Source organism: Xyrauchen texanus, chromosome 26 (genome assembly GCF_025860055.1).
Source record: "Xyrauchen texanus isolate HMW12.3.18 chromosome 26, RBS_HiC_50CHRs, whole genome shotgun sequence".
Classification (NCBI taxonomy): Eukaryota; Metazoa; Chordata; class Actinopteri; order Cypriniformes; family Catostomidae; genus Xyrauchen; species Xyrauchen texanus.
In genome coordinates, this window is record NC_068301.1 from 14617741 (window position 1) to 14633688 (window position 15948).

General features: G+C 37.5%; 1 protein-coding gene across 2 annotated transcripts in view; it reads right to left on the bottom strand.

Annotated features, from left to right (window-relative positions):
- LOC127619513 (mediator of RNA polymerase II transcription subunit 30) overlaps positions 1-15866 on the bottom strand; it is a 28959-nt gene extending 13093 nt beyond the window's left edge. The window contains exons 1-4 of one of the 2 annotated variants that reach the window (XM_052092352.1): positions 15797-15866; positions 14980-15194; positions 14737-14895; positions 7829-7936 (exon numbers count right to left, since the gene is read on the bottom strand). In XM_052092352.1, the coding sequence (XP_051948312.1) occupies positions 7829-7936; positions 14737-14895; positions 14980-15132 (420 nt within the window). In that variant the 5' untranslated portion in view covers positions 15133-15194; positions 15797-15866. Of the gene's footprint in view, positions 1-7828; positions 7937-14736; positions 14896-14979; positions 15221-15794 lie in introns of both variants that reach the window. The other variant, XM_052092354.1, reaches the window with a different exon arrangement.
- Positions 15867-15948: the final 82 nt, after the last annotated feature.

The following is a 15948-nucleotide window of genomic DNA, read 5'->3' on the forward strand; positions in this document are numbered from 1 at the left end:
CATTGATCACTGCTCTGCTCCCCAGCATTTTTCAATCTTTCAACACCGGACTGCTGTTAGCCTGCGGTATTGATTATACTGTTTGTTGTTACTTTGTTTACAGTCCTTGTATAAACCAACCATGACCGTTCCCTGTCCACTCCATCTGCAACTATAAACACAGTCATATGTACGTAGGTTGTCTACTGATTTAAATAAACAATGATTTAATAAACCAATCTAGTTGCAAATGATTTGAAAATGATCTCCTTACCTCTCTCAAACATCTCATTAGTTTTTGTTCCACCAGAGCAATTCATAAACAAGAACTTAAACTCAATTAAACACACAATGTTTAGGTTGAAAAGTTCATCAGATCTTCAAAGTGGCATTTCGAATTTGAGCTAAACAGTGCACCATGTGCAGCTGGGAGAAGTGGGAGTGGAAGGATTGATGCAGGAATGAAACAGAGAGCAACTAAAGCCCGTCCTGCTGTGATGAAAGCGAGACGCCAAAGGAGGGAGGAGATCTCCACAGATCACAGGTGAAGGATGAAGGTGAGGAATGAGTAACAGAGGAGAAGGCGGCGGTGAAATGAAGGAAAGATGGTTCCCACCTGGGGAACAGTGGATGCAAAGGAATGTGTTAGAGAAACCATGGCATGTCATTTGGTAATGCCATCTGAAGTACTTTCTTGTTATTAAGCCCTTAATGAATTTCAGACAAAAATAGATGTTTAGCAGAATGTTAGGCGCTGACAGCCACAGTCAATATTCAATGCTTAACATCTCCATTTGTGTTTCACGGAAGAAAGAAAATCATACAGGTGTGGAACAAAATGTAGGTGAGTAAATAAAGACAGAATTTTCATTTTTGGGTTAACTATTTCTTTAAATAGAACACACCCTATCTTTTTAACATCATCAGAATACAAAAGTATTTATGTATGATCAACGCAATGCAATACAGTTATACTATGTGCTCCAACAGCACCACAAGAATGTGCATTAAGAACATACATCATTTTTATTCAGTGTTGACTTTAAAACAATGGTAAAAAAAGAAAGTTTACGTTAGATAATGGATCTAGTTATTCCCAATCCTGCATGTCCCTGCATCCTTTTCACAGTCAGCTCTTTCATCTGTTCTCAGACTGTCAGAGGCTTACTGCATCTGGCTTCAATGAGTGCTTCCCAGGCAGCATAAAGGAAAGATGAGCACTAGAAATCTTTCAGGGATAGTGTAGCAGTAATTCCATTTTAAGCCTAAACTAAGAGAGATGTAATGTTAGCCTCTGCTCTTATGGGAGAAAGAGAGAACTTTGGATTTGGCTGAGAAGACAAAAAGGGTTTGTTTTGAAACTGAATCACATTCCCTCACGGACGTAGCCAGCCAAGAAAAGAACATATCCAAGAAGAATCGAAGCAGTGTCAGTTCATATTAAAGAACTGATTTATGAAGGGAGCATTTGTGTGACTGTGTATTATAGATTCAGATTGTGACTGTGTATTATAGATTATAACATTCAGCATTACATTTTTACATGTTCTGAAGAAAATGTGAGTGATGCTTGCCCATGTTAAACTCACCATCATAATGTTAGGGTGTTCTGGGTTATTTCTAGGATATTGCTAGGTCCTTACTTGCTGGACTAAGCCAAAAGGGCCCACCCCCAAGTCTCTATGATATTTTGTTCTCTATATACTGTATGACTCTGGTCCCTCCTTCATTGAAGTCCATAGAATTTTTTTAAAACATTTTATCTTCTTTTTTTATAATAGCACACCTTTCCTTAACAACTCACATGATTTTAGATATCATTAGCCATGTTTCCACTATCGTGCATGCCAGGGCCAGTTGTGTTACCACTGTCACTTCCGGGACTTCACCGTTCCTCCTTGGGGTCAACGGCCAAGCGCTTTTGGCCCGCCAATAATGATTGGTCCAAAGAAGGCCAGCTGTGGATTGAGGAGTTTCTTTAGTCGTGTCAGAGGTTTCAGCATCAAGATACTCATTTCCAAATTTTTCATATCAAACTACAAGCTTACCTCAACAGATCAACGGAGAATGGTGAATCGTCAATACTTGTTAGTAGACAAACAGTACAGGTTTGGGTCAAATTAAATAAAAAATTGTGAGTACAGTATAAATCCATCCAATCCATGTCTCCAGAGTCTGATACCTTAGTGTGAAGTGGGTAACAGGGTGGTGTATTAAGGGCGGGTTTAAGGGCTAATGGCCCGATGGTGGGAATGCGGATCGATTTTAGGCTTGAGGTAAGAGGCTATTGTCCCCGCCAGACCAGTTGAAAGCCCTGGCTTGTACTGGGCCGATGGTGGAAAAGTGGCTATTCATGTTCATATTCACAAAGAGGGGCGAATTCACTAAAAAGTTGCACCACATTTGCACATGGCAAATTTCTAATCACTTACCACCCGCAATCTTGTTTCAGCAGGTGCAATAAGTGCTGACATAGTGCTGAGTCATAGTCTTCTTTTTAGTGCAAACGCGCCTTCTTTCTATGTAAATTAGGTTTTTATAGATTGCGCTTCATTCACAAAACTCAAAACGTGGTAAAATAACATTGCACTATTACCATGTGAGGAAAGCAGGCAGTAAACTGAATTTCATTCCATTTGAATTATACAAGAGATACTTGTGTACATTTTCTATTGCTCATGGCAGTCGAAATTCATAAAATAATGATCAAATGCACAGGCACCAGTTTCTGCCCGTAGGTGCCCTAACGACCAACCCCCTATGAGGGTCTATGAGGGGCATAGGGATTATCACTTCTAAATGGAACACAACCATTATGTCAACTATGTTTCAGGGCAGTCAAAGCAGTAAAAACATATTTTAATTAACACAGACATTGGCTTTACTCACCCAAAGCGCTAAGATTCGGTAACACACTGGCTGCGAAATATGGGACTCTTGAGAATTTTGAGCACTTCAATAAAGGTGAGAGCCCTCTTCAATAGTCTCACTGTCAGACCCTATTTTTGCTTCAATGCAGGACACAAAGCCTTCAATATGGGACATTAGGCATCCTGTATGGGATAAAATATGGGGTGCCTGACAAAAGGCTAAGCACGGTGCGTGCACGAACACATCTACACATGCAACAAATGCCCATGAACTATAAACATTTTTATACTAATCAATACAAAGGAATATAAGATTGTGCATGATCAGCCTGATCAATTACAAAGTTTTTCTCCATGCGGCAGTGCACTTGATGAATTAATTATTAAAGAGTTCTATCTGCAGTTGTGTCTCGTAAAATCCCTCTGGGTCCAGATCTGCAGGCGGGACTGCAATCCCTAAGTGAGATCCACCAATCAGAGAAGTTCCCAATTACCAATCGATTTTTAAAGACGATTTGCATTAAATAAAATGTTTTAATGTAATTCATTAATAATAGAGCTTTCTGGTTTGACCCAAGGCTGAGAAATATTAAATATGTTTTATTAAATGCCAATGGAGAAAATTAATGGGGAATATCTCTTGTTTTTCAAAGGGTGCTCGACCATTCCCGTGGTTACTCGAGCGCCCAAGCACCCACGGGATCGGGGCCTGTGATCAAATTATATATTTAGATACAGTACATTTAGATTTAGTCAAGCACACTTTCAGCATATTAAATATATGGTTCAGGTGTCTTGTTTATATTATAAATACAAACACCACGAGAAAAAAAAATCTAATTATTCGTTCACAAGTACAAAGTAATAACAGGCAAAACAAACAGCAATTCCTCAACCTGAAAAGCAATGAGCCGCTGCAAAAACGTTTTCTATTTTCACTGTGTCCCTTTTCCATGCCTCGAGCATGCTGGGCCTTCCTCTCTGACCCTGCATGAACCAATTAAAATGCCTCTGGCCAGCAAACCTGTTCTAATGGATGACATTTGAACTGACTAATCATGTGGAGAATTGAGTGCCTCCAGTGAGCAGACTGTTTGTGCCAGTGTATGCTTGTGTGTGTGTGTGTGTGTGTGTGTGTGTGTGTGTGTGTGTGTGTGTGTGTGCGTTTGCGTTTGCGGAGAAGACTGTCTCCTCTGAAGCTGCCTCATGGTTTCACTGTGTTTGGTTATCGGAGCAGAGCTCAACCACAGCCCCTCAGCCCCAACCCTGCTCTGGAGATAACGGCAAACTCTCGTACCACCGTCGTCTCTGCTGCTGTTGATTATGCTCACGGTATCTGCCTTCTAAGAGGCCTATTTGAAATTACAAACATTCTCCTCTCAAATTTCTCACTTTCGTATTTGAATAAAGAGGACAGACGGGGTAATTAACAGGGTATTTAAAAAATAAAAAAACATTAAAGAGGTGGGTGAGCAAGAGAGAATGTAAGCTAGAGAGAGCTTAGAGGGGCAAAAAGAGGAGAGTAATAATAACATAGAGAATAAATGAGAACAGCCATCTCTCCAAGGCTTTCTAAATGGGCTGTGACAGGAATTTATTAACAGTTAGAGCAGTATTCAATCAAAGCACCTGCCCATACGATATGCCAGTGCCTCGATTCCAGTGGACCTCTGGATGGCCTCACACATCTGTAGGTCCCCGAGGGACCCTGGGGATTCTCACACCAGATTGGATAGAGAGTCGTATGAGAGTCAAGAAGAGGGGAGGTATAAGATGCAGTAAATTGTTCTCTCGAGTCAGATGATGTATAATTCTCTCTGCGTTTGTTTGTTTTTTAAGACTGCGGCCTTTATCAGCTTTTCTTTTGCGAGACAATTTGCACTGTTGTTCCTCTCCAAACTGCAAAGAAATTAAGAGGGTTCATTTTTGCGAGACAAAAATATGCACTCAATTACTCTTTACAATTTGTCTTTAGAAAAAAACTAAGGTAAAACAAGGCCAAAACCTTCTGTTACACTGCTAATGAAATGGACAATAAAACTGCAGAACACACACAAAAGATGTGTGAAGATAGAGCATTGGCGGTGATCAAGTCCAATCTCTTGCGTTGTAGATTGCAGGGCCATTATTCAGCCGGGCCCCTGACAAACAGCAATTACCCCAATCGACAGATAACGAGGGTGGGGTGATCATTCAGAGGCAGGACATCCCGCAAAGCATCTGGCATTACAATACTTATGCCATACATCTCTCCAACACTTCACCAACTTGTGAAGCTCCAACGGTGATAAAGGATTCACTAAATCAAGCCTGAGCACCATCGGCACTGGAAACGATGGCATTCAATCAAGAGGACAATGGCATGACTCTATTAAAATGCGCAACCTAGCTTACAATGGGATGAGTCAGACAGCCAGTCTCCATTAAGTTACAATAAACTGACCTGAGTGCTAATTTTCAATCATCCATGTCTTCATTACTTTCACCACTGCATGCATCCATCCGCTCAAACTGCTGTTTCTGTCTGTTCATCCATCCATGACTGATGGGAAATCTGATTCATTTCTATAAACGTGTTCTTTAGTACAGTTTGTCACATGTCTTATGTTGTTATGTAAAAATGTATTCCCTGACATCCCTGCATTGCAAATTGCATGCCCTAACATGTTCTAACAAAGCCATATATAGGCACATATTGCTATGATTTCCATTTTTTTTTTTTTTATAATGTATATTAATTAAGGTGCTAAAAGTGTTATCTCGTGTGTTCCACTTCAGTTTTTTGCTCCCGTGGAAATTTAGATTAGTGTTACATTCAGTGTTTCTCTGCATAATTACTATCTCTTGGCAGAAAAAAAAGGTTTTGCATGTTTTAATAAAATACTATATATTAAATAAACTTTTTTTCTGTGTTGATAAAAGTATGACAGTAGTTTTGAGTCATAATAATTCCAGTACATTTGATGTGTTATCATTTTTGCTATTCCGCTATAAAATGTACTCACTTTTTTACCCCATCGGTCAAATACTTTGTACACTCTGAATGCTCTTAGTATCATCTCACTCCTTGGTTTTCAGCTCATTAAGAGTCTGACATGTCTGAAAGAGGTTCTCTGTTAAATGAAACTAAATTTACTGAAAAATTTAAATAAAATTAAACAAAAACTAACAATCCTGGAGTGGAAACTATTGAAAAACAAAACTACATTGAATGTATATATACTGTGTATATATATATATATATATATATATATATATATATATATATATATCTTCAAACAAAATCTAATCTATAATAACTGAAAAGAAAACGTAATAAAAATACAAAAGCAAATAAATAAATACCCCTGAACTAGATCAACTAATTAATTGAAAAGATCTGACCCAAAAGAACGTTTTGATTACAAATCTGACATCGCTACAATCCTTCTATTCATATCCATACCCATCCCTTCCAAAAATCTCTCTCTCCAGATCTTGAACGGACGAACACTCAATCTGCATTCATCCACACATCTATTTATCATTCTCCATACCTCATCTCTCTATAGATCCATAACTTTCCAATTCTGTGCATATGCATATAAACATTCCATCAATCCATCCATTAGGCCATCAATCTACCACACCCAGGCCCATACTCATTCCTCTTATGCTTTGAGTACAGCTTGCGTCTGCCACACAGGCAGATGCTGGAGAGCTGTAACACATCTGCTTTCCACATACTGATGCAACCTGGACCCTCCCCTGAGTTTGACATTCTTTATTCTCTTAACAACCTCTCCTCATCCAGCGTGTTATTTGCAGCTGGCTATTTGGCCAGCAAAAAGCTCCAGGGCCCTTGTCATCGTAGCATTTCCATGCCGACTGCCTTTCATGAGCATGCAGCAGTTTTTAATAAGGCTGACTCAATGGCAAAGAGGAGAGTAGAATGAATATCGACCTATTAGACTACAACCATTTAATTGCAAGCAAGCCAAGATGACTTTGGTTGGAGAGCCATTAGGTCGGTTTTCAAATACCATGGCTTTATTATATGAGCAGGGTTGGGAGGGTTACTTTTGAAATGTATTCTACTACAGATTACAGAATGCTTGCTGTAAAATGTAATTTCTAATATATTTTGTTAGATTACTCAAGGTCAGTAACGTATTCTAAATACTTTGGATTACTTCTTCAGCACTGGTAGATTTTATCAATTGTTTTGACTACAAAAACTCTGCCAGTACAGTAAGACAAAATACACATGTTAAAAATAAATTTTCTGAAAAACCTAAATATCTTATGCAGTGTTGTTTCTAAAACAAGATCAATCAAATTGTACCTGGTAACATGTTCATGTAAAATGGCTAGAAATAGTATTTTAACTTAGCGTAAAGCTGACAATTTACACAAGGCTTATTTCTGTTTCTTCTGCTCCAAACTTACTTCAAACTTACTTCTTTATCTGCTCGTATGAGTGTAACACATCTTAAGAAAGTGTTCCACCGCTGTTCAAATACACTTTGGATCGCATCATATATATGGATAAATGAAGCGACTAAATATAAAATGCAATGTAACTGTATTCTGATTACCTATTATTTAAATTGTAACTGTCTTGGAATACAGTTACTTATATTTAGTATCTTAAATACGTATTCCCGTCACATGTATTCTGTTACTCCCCAACCCTGTATATGAGTGAATCCTGCAGATATTCATCTTGATGTTTACCATTTCAAAGATCATTATTATTAAAATAATAATTTAGCATTTTTTTGGGTCTACTGTATGTAGTTCATGGTAATATTAATAAATGTTTTTAATTAAAAACATTAAACACAAACGATAAACATTTTGCTACTGTTCTGTGACATCTCATGATGTCCAAAGAACCCAATTAAAGAACACTGTAAACACAGATTCTGAATATTATCCCTTCTTGTCAGTGCGATGGCCCATTTTATGTTTTTCATTTTCAGTTGTTCTGTTCTAACCTTATTAATTTCCAGTACTTCTCTCCTCTCTTCGCTTGCTGCACGCATTTGATTGGCCATACGGTCATCTAGTTTAGAGCTGTCATCCTCTACATATGGGATAAGTTGCTGAAAAAGAAAAACAAAGGAAAGCACTCAATATTAATTTTGATGTGGTTTGATGGTTTCTCCTATCCCAATTTGATATACACAGACTACATGTTAACCATTCGTGGTTTCATTGAAAAGTTTTAACACTACGGCTCTGTGCTGTATGAATACATTAGAGCATCTTGACCAGTCTGAAATAGCAACATCGGCTCAACCAATGGCATGAGTTTGGGTTGGAACTAATTACTTGTCCAACCAATAGCAGAAGGTGGAAGTGTACTTGAAAACAGTCAATATTTTTGCAATTCCATTTGGTGTCTCTAGTGACTTGTCAGAAAACCTTTTACCTGAAAAAACATCTGAAAACACCTCATCTCTTTTTAACTGCAATTCTCTTTTGGGAAAGAAATCTGTATAAGTTCATCATTTACCAGACACATTTTTATCCAAAGGGACATTCAATCCATTTAATAAAGGGACAGTCCCTCTGGAACAACCTGGGGTAAAGTGACACAATGATGATGATAGGGGATCCCATTAATGCTCCAGCTTATGAATTACTCCCCTCTGGGGGATTGAACTGGCAACCTTCAGATTACATGCCCAGATGTTAAATTACTGCTACCACAACTCACAGGTCATTGCTGCAAAGGTTCTAGAAATTATTCTATTTATTTTTGATGGAGTTCAGCTGTATTTATATAATACACATTTAAAACTCCATCAGTATAACACGTTTACACACATCAGATATAAAATGTATTTAATGATTTACATGCCACAAGCAACCAAATGTCTTCCTGCAAATATATTTTGGATTATAAATGACCGAAAGGGATTCTGTGGTATTTGTGCACAGAAACTTAATGCCGATAGCTGGGTTATCTCTTTAGGCAGCTTAAAAGATGAGGACCTTGAACTAGGGTTAAGCTGTGCCATTATCCAACGTTACATCTGAAAGCTTGAATATAATCATACATGTAATCAAGGACAAAAAACTGCAAAGGTTTTTTTTTTAAATAATTTAGTGTAAACTTTTGCTGCAGTGGCCACGTTGTGCAATTGTCTAAACTACAAAAGAGCTTAAGAGATCAGATTGTACAGTTTTAACTACCTGGTGAATCCACAGTAATGGAATGTAGCATAATTCAGGAAGCTTTATAAAAATAAAATAAAAACAGATCTTAGGTTTAAAGGGATAATTCATCCAAACATGAAAATGCTGTCATTCACTCACACTCATGCTGTTCCAAATCTCTATGCCTTTCTTCCATATAACACTAAATGAAAAGTCATACAAAATGACGATCTCAGTCACCATTAACTCTCATTGTATGGTAAAAGGATTCAATGAAATTGAATGGTGACTGGGGCTGACATTCTGCCTAAGATCTCCTTTTGTGTTTATACAGGTTTGGAACAACATGAGGGTGAGTAAATGATGACATAATTTTTACAACATGAGTGAACTATTACTGTAAGACTCCAATAAAATGCAATTTTTTCTATTTTCCCTAAAAAATTACATAGCAAGCACTGCCCTTTTGGCTTGCAAATGAAGTGGTTTGAATCATTCAACCTCACAGAATTGCATGAGCCCCTCAACAGCCTTTGACAGGTATCACTGTAAAATGAAACTGCCAGAATTGCCTTCAAATGAATCTCATCCACCTTTGGTATGACTCTTTGCTTCCCTCAAATTACTGCAGGACAATGGTTTAAATAGTTCTACCCACAGAGGCTATCTCAGATCAATGAAGTGTTTCATTCTTTTTGTGTGATTCCATCATTCTGTGACCTTGCCAAATAGACAGTAGTCTCATGGCTCTGCTGGCACCAGATGATGATCTCCTTGCTTTAACATCACAGTGACACCTGCTGGATGTGGAATCAGTCCATAGAGGTATTGCAGACACCCTCATTTCAGCACTGGAAGGAGAAAACAGCAACTCTACGTTATATGATTTTTGTTTTAATGGGCCTCAAAATTGATTTTTAATACTCTCCTTAGACAACACCTTTATTAAAATGTAACTATTATTAAATAACAGTTAGTTCCGTTCCTCAAATTTGATTAGACAAGCTGATTGGAGCCCTGATATTTAGTAAAACTGTAACTAGTACTGGGACGCTTCACTGCTTGTATCATTCCGCTTGTCTATGTTTGCAGACTGTCAGTCTGTACGTAGCTCGGAAACACAAAAATTGATCCAGAATTGATTATTTTGAAACTATTTTCGTTGGCGGAGCAATAAAAGAAACAAAATAACTGGCCATATTTTTCTGAAACGTACTGTTTGTTACTCAAAATATACTTCTTGTTTATTGAGTTGTTGTATAAAAGCAATATTACACTCACAATCATGTTGTTGTACTGAATATCATTACTTCCAAGTACTGCGATAAAACATTCAAACTACCTTCTTAAGAAGCACTCTATGTAAGCAATTTACTTCAACGACTGGCAAACCTTTTATATCAATATATAATGGTATTTGTGTCACTGACTATAAATGAGTTAAGTGACAGCATGTATTACAATCAATAACAAGACAGGTAAGTCAATAACAATGCAATTTTATACTTCTAAAAAATCTAAGCGTGCCTTTTCTCAATTCTTTTTCCATGAGTTATTTTTCCATGAAAATTGAAAACATGTATAGAAATCAAAAGGAAACAATCAATGGCTTTAAAATGATGCATAATCTCAGTAGGCAACAGTGAAACATTCTGAATTCAGCATAATCACTTTTTTTTTGTGGGTCTGCGGTTTCAAGAACAGACCTTAAAGGCTTCAGGCTGTCACATCCCCACAGGGAAGCAAAAAGGAAAATTCTGATCATATGATATGCAGGAATAGAGCGAGAGAGAAACAGAAAAGCCCCTGGCAGGTTTGTCAAGGAAGTGAATGCAGCAAACCACAGGCGAGTGACTGGCACAGCAGAAAAAGGGAAAAACATAAGCCAAAGCTGTAAGACTGAATTAAAGGAACAAGTCACCCAAAAATGAAGATTCTGTTATTATTTACACATTCTTGTGTCGTACCAAACCCATATGACTTTCTTTTTTCTGTGGAACACCAAAGGTGAAATTTGAAGAATATCCTAGCCACTCTTTTCCCTGTATGAATAAGGACTAGGACTGTCAAGTCATTATTCACTGATAAGCTTCCTTTTAAGTTAATAGTTTCCAGCAGTTAATCATTGCAACCAGATCAAGGAGAGCTTGAAAATGGAATAAGCCTGATTTTTAATTTTGAACTGAATAAATCAGCTAATTAAAATAACTACAATCAAAAGAGCTATTTGTTCATGAATCAGACATCACTACATTTCTAGTGAACACATCATAGATAACTAGGGCAAGATTTTCAATGAATAACAACTTTTGGGGTCTGTTTCTCACAAAGATGCAATCATGTGACTTCAAAAGACTTGGAATATAGCGCACACGTTTTATGGACCACTTTTGTGATATCTTTATGATCCTTTATTGAATATGATAGTCCCAAAAAGAGTTTTCAGAATATCATTCAATACTACGCCTCTTGTGTTCCATAGAAGAAGAAAGTCATATGAATTGGAGCAACATGAGGGTGAGTGAATAATGACAGAATTCTATTACTATTCCTTTAATTCACTTTTCACTCAGATGGATGAACTCCAGAAGGCAACAGGAATACAATACAAGCTTTGAGCCGAAGGAAGTACACACCTGTTGGCAACAAATGGAGTAAGAAAGAGCCGGCTAGTTTAATGTAACACAAACAACACATTACTCAAAGCATGGACACTGAAAGATGGATGTGGTCTGCCAGCTGACTGAAAAGAATGATTCAGAGTGGCTCACTCGGGTTCATTACTTTGAGGGGACTGTAGTGGACGGAAAAAGTGAAGTGGTAAATGTATTTTTCGTTGTGCAGGAAATTCCACTGCTGGGAGCCGGTGATTGCCTTGGTTGGAAAATGCTGACATGAGGGACTTTGCCAGCTGTTCATTACCAAGCGCTGCAGCTAATTAGCGAGGTGATGAGGTAATGCCATTGACTCCATTATCACACTTCCTGTTTGGAGAGAAAGCGCTACAGGAGCTAAAAGAGCACCTGAAATCCAAACAGGGGAGGCAGAGCCAAAATAAATATCCTCTGGGCACAGGTGCTTTTCTGCTAATTAGAAAGAAGAACATGAATTTCATACTCTCAAGGCTGTTGTTCATGCCCTCCAGTTAAAGTTATGACAAATCTCATTACTTTAATCTGTCATATTTTTATTTTTTCAATAAAAGAAAATAGCTTCTACAAATGATTGGTTTCAATGACTCAATAGACCAACTGTGCACGTTATCAAACTCTAAGGGGAGAATTCACAAACAATGAATTGTGCCTGCTGATAGTGTAGTTTATTTGCACGTACTTGTTTGTCTGCATAAAGGAATTATGCAAATCAGGCAACAGCATAAGCACGGCCAAAAAATTTGTGCTTAGTGCAATTTGCACATTTAAATTTCCCCTCTTGCGAGTCGGTTCTGACTGTTAGGTTGTGAAGGGTGCAGCAAACTACTTCGATATGCATGGCATACTTAAATGGGAGTGTATAACATTACTCCTCCACTGTGATCCTGGCACATGAACTGGCTCCTTAAAACAAGTGCGTTCAACTATACCGTTATAATACTGTACTTTTCACCATCATTTGATAATTTTTTTAAGAACTACTGCTGCGATAATAAATAATAAATGTACAAAAGTTCCTCCAAAAATTCTCTCATTGTTTACTCACCCTCATGCCATCCCATATGTGTATGACTTTCTTTCTCCTGCTGAATTCTTCTAAGATTTTTAGAAGAATATCTCACCTATGTAGATTTATTCAATGCAAGTGAATGGTAGCGAGAACTTTGAAGCTCAAAAAGCATATTAGTGGTGGTGGTGTAGCGGTCTAAACCACATAACTGGTAAACTGGTAATCAGAAGATCGCTGGTTCGATCCCAGCCACCACCATTGTGTCCTTGAGCAAGGCACTTAACACCAGGTTGCTCCGGGGGGATTGTCCCTGTAATAAATGCACTGTAAGTCGCTTTGGATAAAAGCGTCTGCCAAATGCATAAATGTAAATGTAATGCATATTAAAGCAGCATAAAAGTAATCAATACAACTCCAGTGGTTAACTCTTATGTCTTATGACATATAACAGGTGTGGACGAGAAACAGAAGTCCTTTTTTTTAACCGTAAATTCTCCTCTCTGCCCAGCAGGTGGCGATATACGCGACGAATGTGAACTGCCATAAACAAAAGAAGAATGTGGACTTAAAGATCACTTCTGAAGAGATGGATTTAATCACTGGAGTCATATGGATTACTTTTATGCTGCCTTTATGTGCTTTTTGGACCTACAAATTACTCGCCACCATTCACTTGCATTGTCTTCTAAAATCTTTATTTGTGTTCAGCAGAAGAGAGAAAGTCATACACATCTGGGAAGGCATGAGGGTAAATGGTTAAAGAATTCTCCATTTTAGGTGAACTAACTACACATGGCACAGCACTAAACCACAACATAAAGCATCCAGTTGGACTCCAATGGACTCCAGGTGGTTAGTAAATAAGACATAGTGTCTTGTGCTGAAATACTACACAATAAAGTGACAGTGACATTTTTGTGACATTTTTGCAGATGTTTCTTTGGGCTATTTTCCCTACATAGCTAGCACAGCAGCACTTCAGAAGATCTGAAAAAAATGTGAGTTCTTGAAGAGCTTATTCTTTACAAATCCAGACATGACATAACTGAAAGCTCTAAGAGTGACCAAATTGAGTAAGTGGGAATCTCAGTTGGACTGAATCACTACATCACTTTCAAAATAAGACACAAACATGTGGTTCAAGGATGTTTCCTCCAGTGCAAGTTGAAATGCATTAAAAAATGCTGCCTAGTCAGCTATATAATAATATCACAAGGTGAGCTAATTAAATGGTAATAGCAAATGGACTTTGTGGATGTACAGAATCCCTGAATTACAAGATCAAATAAACCCACTCATAACTACTCAAATTCAAAGTTATCAATCCCTCAGTGACAACATGATTAGTACTTTTGAAATATACATTACATTCACCGATTAGACACAACATTAAAACCACCTGCCTAATATTAACAATAATATTATTGTTGTTAATCGGTGTATACATGAAATAAAGAGTCAAGGCAAATCATTGGCCTAGAAAAAGTAGCTTTATTCAATATGGAGCAGGTCGTGCCCGCATGGGGGCTGCCATATTGAGGTTGCATGAATTCTTCTCACCCCCTACTATTGGACAATTTTGGATGTAGAATAAATTAACCATTGTAGATAAATATGACTGTGAATATGGTAGTTTTACAAAGGCATTGGTTAACTTTTTTGTGATGCAGGATCTTTGTTGATATTGTATTTTACAGCAAAATATAAACAAAATTCCATAAAAATATTTACATATAAATATTTAGAATAGAAAATTAATAAAAAAAATAAAAAAACAAGATGATTAAATGATCATTAGATCATTAAAACTGATCCGCCTAAAATTCATGCCATTGGTTGAGTAAATGTTGGTGTGTTGGTCTAGTTGTGATGCCCAAACAAACAGCAAAGTTTTGATAGCATCACAGAACCACAGTATTCACTTTTTAAACCAACCTTTAAATGGCTAACTTATAATTGTCTATGCATTTTAAACTGGGTTAGTAGTATGCATTATTACTTTTAATTCTCAAGTCCTTCTCATGAAACCAAGACCAGAATGTGGTTGAGAGAGAGTAGAGAGAATGTGGAATCTCACCTCAGGTGGTATGGGGTCTAGACCAGCACAGTTCTCATTGCATTTGTCATAAACAAGACGGAGCTTGCGGAAAAGTACAGAGAGCGTCCGCAAGTGCTCTTGCAGTTTAACCAAACGGTCCTGATGAGTATTAGGATGATAAGTCACTCCATTCGGCAGCTGAAAAAGAAGACCGAGAGAAAGAGAGTTGATCAAAGCCAATGGATAAATACAGAATTAATTTATTTAATGGTATGAACATACTTGCATGTTTCTAAGCAGCTGCAAGATCTCCATGGTTCGTAAGACGATGTCCTGCACAGTCTCCTGTCCAATTCGACATAGTGAGGCTGTGTTCACATCCCGTGCTGCCTGAGCCTGTTGCCCAGGGAATGGGGCCAGAGGAGGGGTTGTCATGGGGACAACGGTATGTGGGCACTGGTGGCTGAATGGCTACTCAGTAGGACTTTGGGGCATGCCTGTTCACAGTATGTTCATGTAAGGGACATAGAATGAAAGGGAGAGAGATAAATATTTCCATCACATTTTACTATTGCTCTTTTATTTATTTTTTTATTTGTAATATTTTTTTCCTTTATGTGTAACTTAATTTGTATTATTTATCATTATCCTTTTTACCATATCCTTGATACTTTATATGTCCATTATACATTGTATATTTAGTCTTACATCATGTACGTTGTTTTGTACTGTTTTATTTGTATGCAGAAATAAAGGAAATAATAATATACAATTTACAATCAAATAGAATAAAAATAATATGCAGCAAAAAAAATTGTTTTTAAATGAACGTCCACCAGCAAACGCGTATCACACCTTTTGCCATTATCCAAATCAAACTATAATCCAAAACAATATGCTAGAAAGGCAATGAAAAACACACCATAATAAACGTAGTGGAAAAATACATGTTATTTAGCTTCAAATTAGCTGCCTAATGTCTAACGCACTTGCATAAACACAAGCCATTACACGTATGTGGAATAAACACAAGTTGGGTTATTACTGAAAAATGTCATTCGTCTGAACGGCGACAATATATTGACGGTTAAATAAATACCTTTTGCACTTTGTTAGTTTTGTTGACAGGACGTCATTTTTCCGTGCTGTGATCTCGTCTGAGTCAGTCATCGCGAGAGTTCAGTCCTCGTCCACCGTAACATATGTAAAGTAAGCTCATCTTCTTATTCTAATTTCTATATTTTAGATATG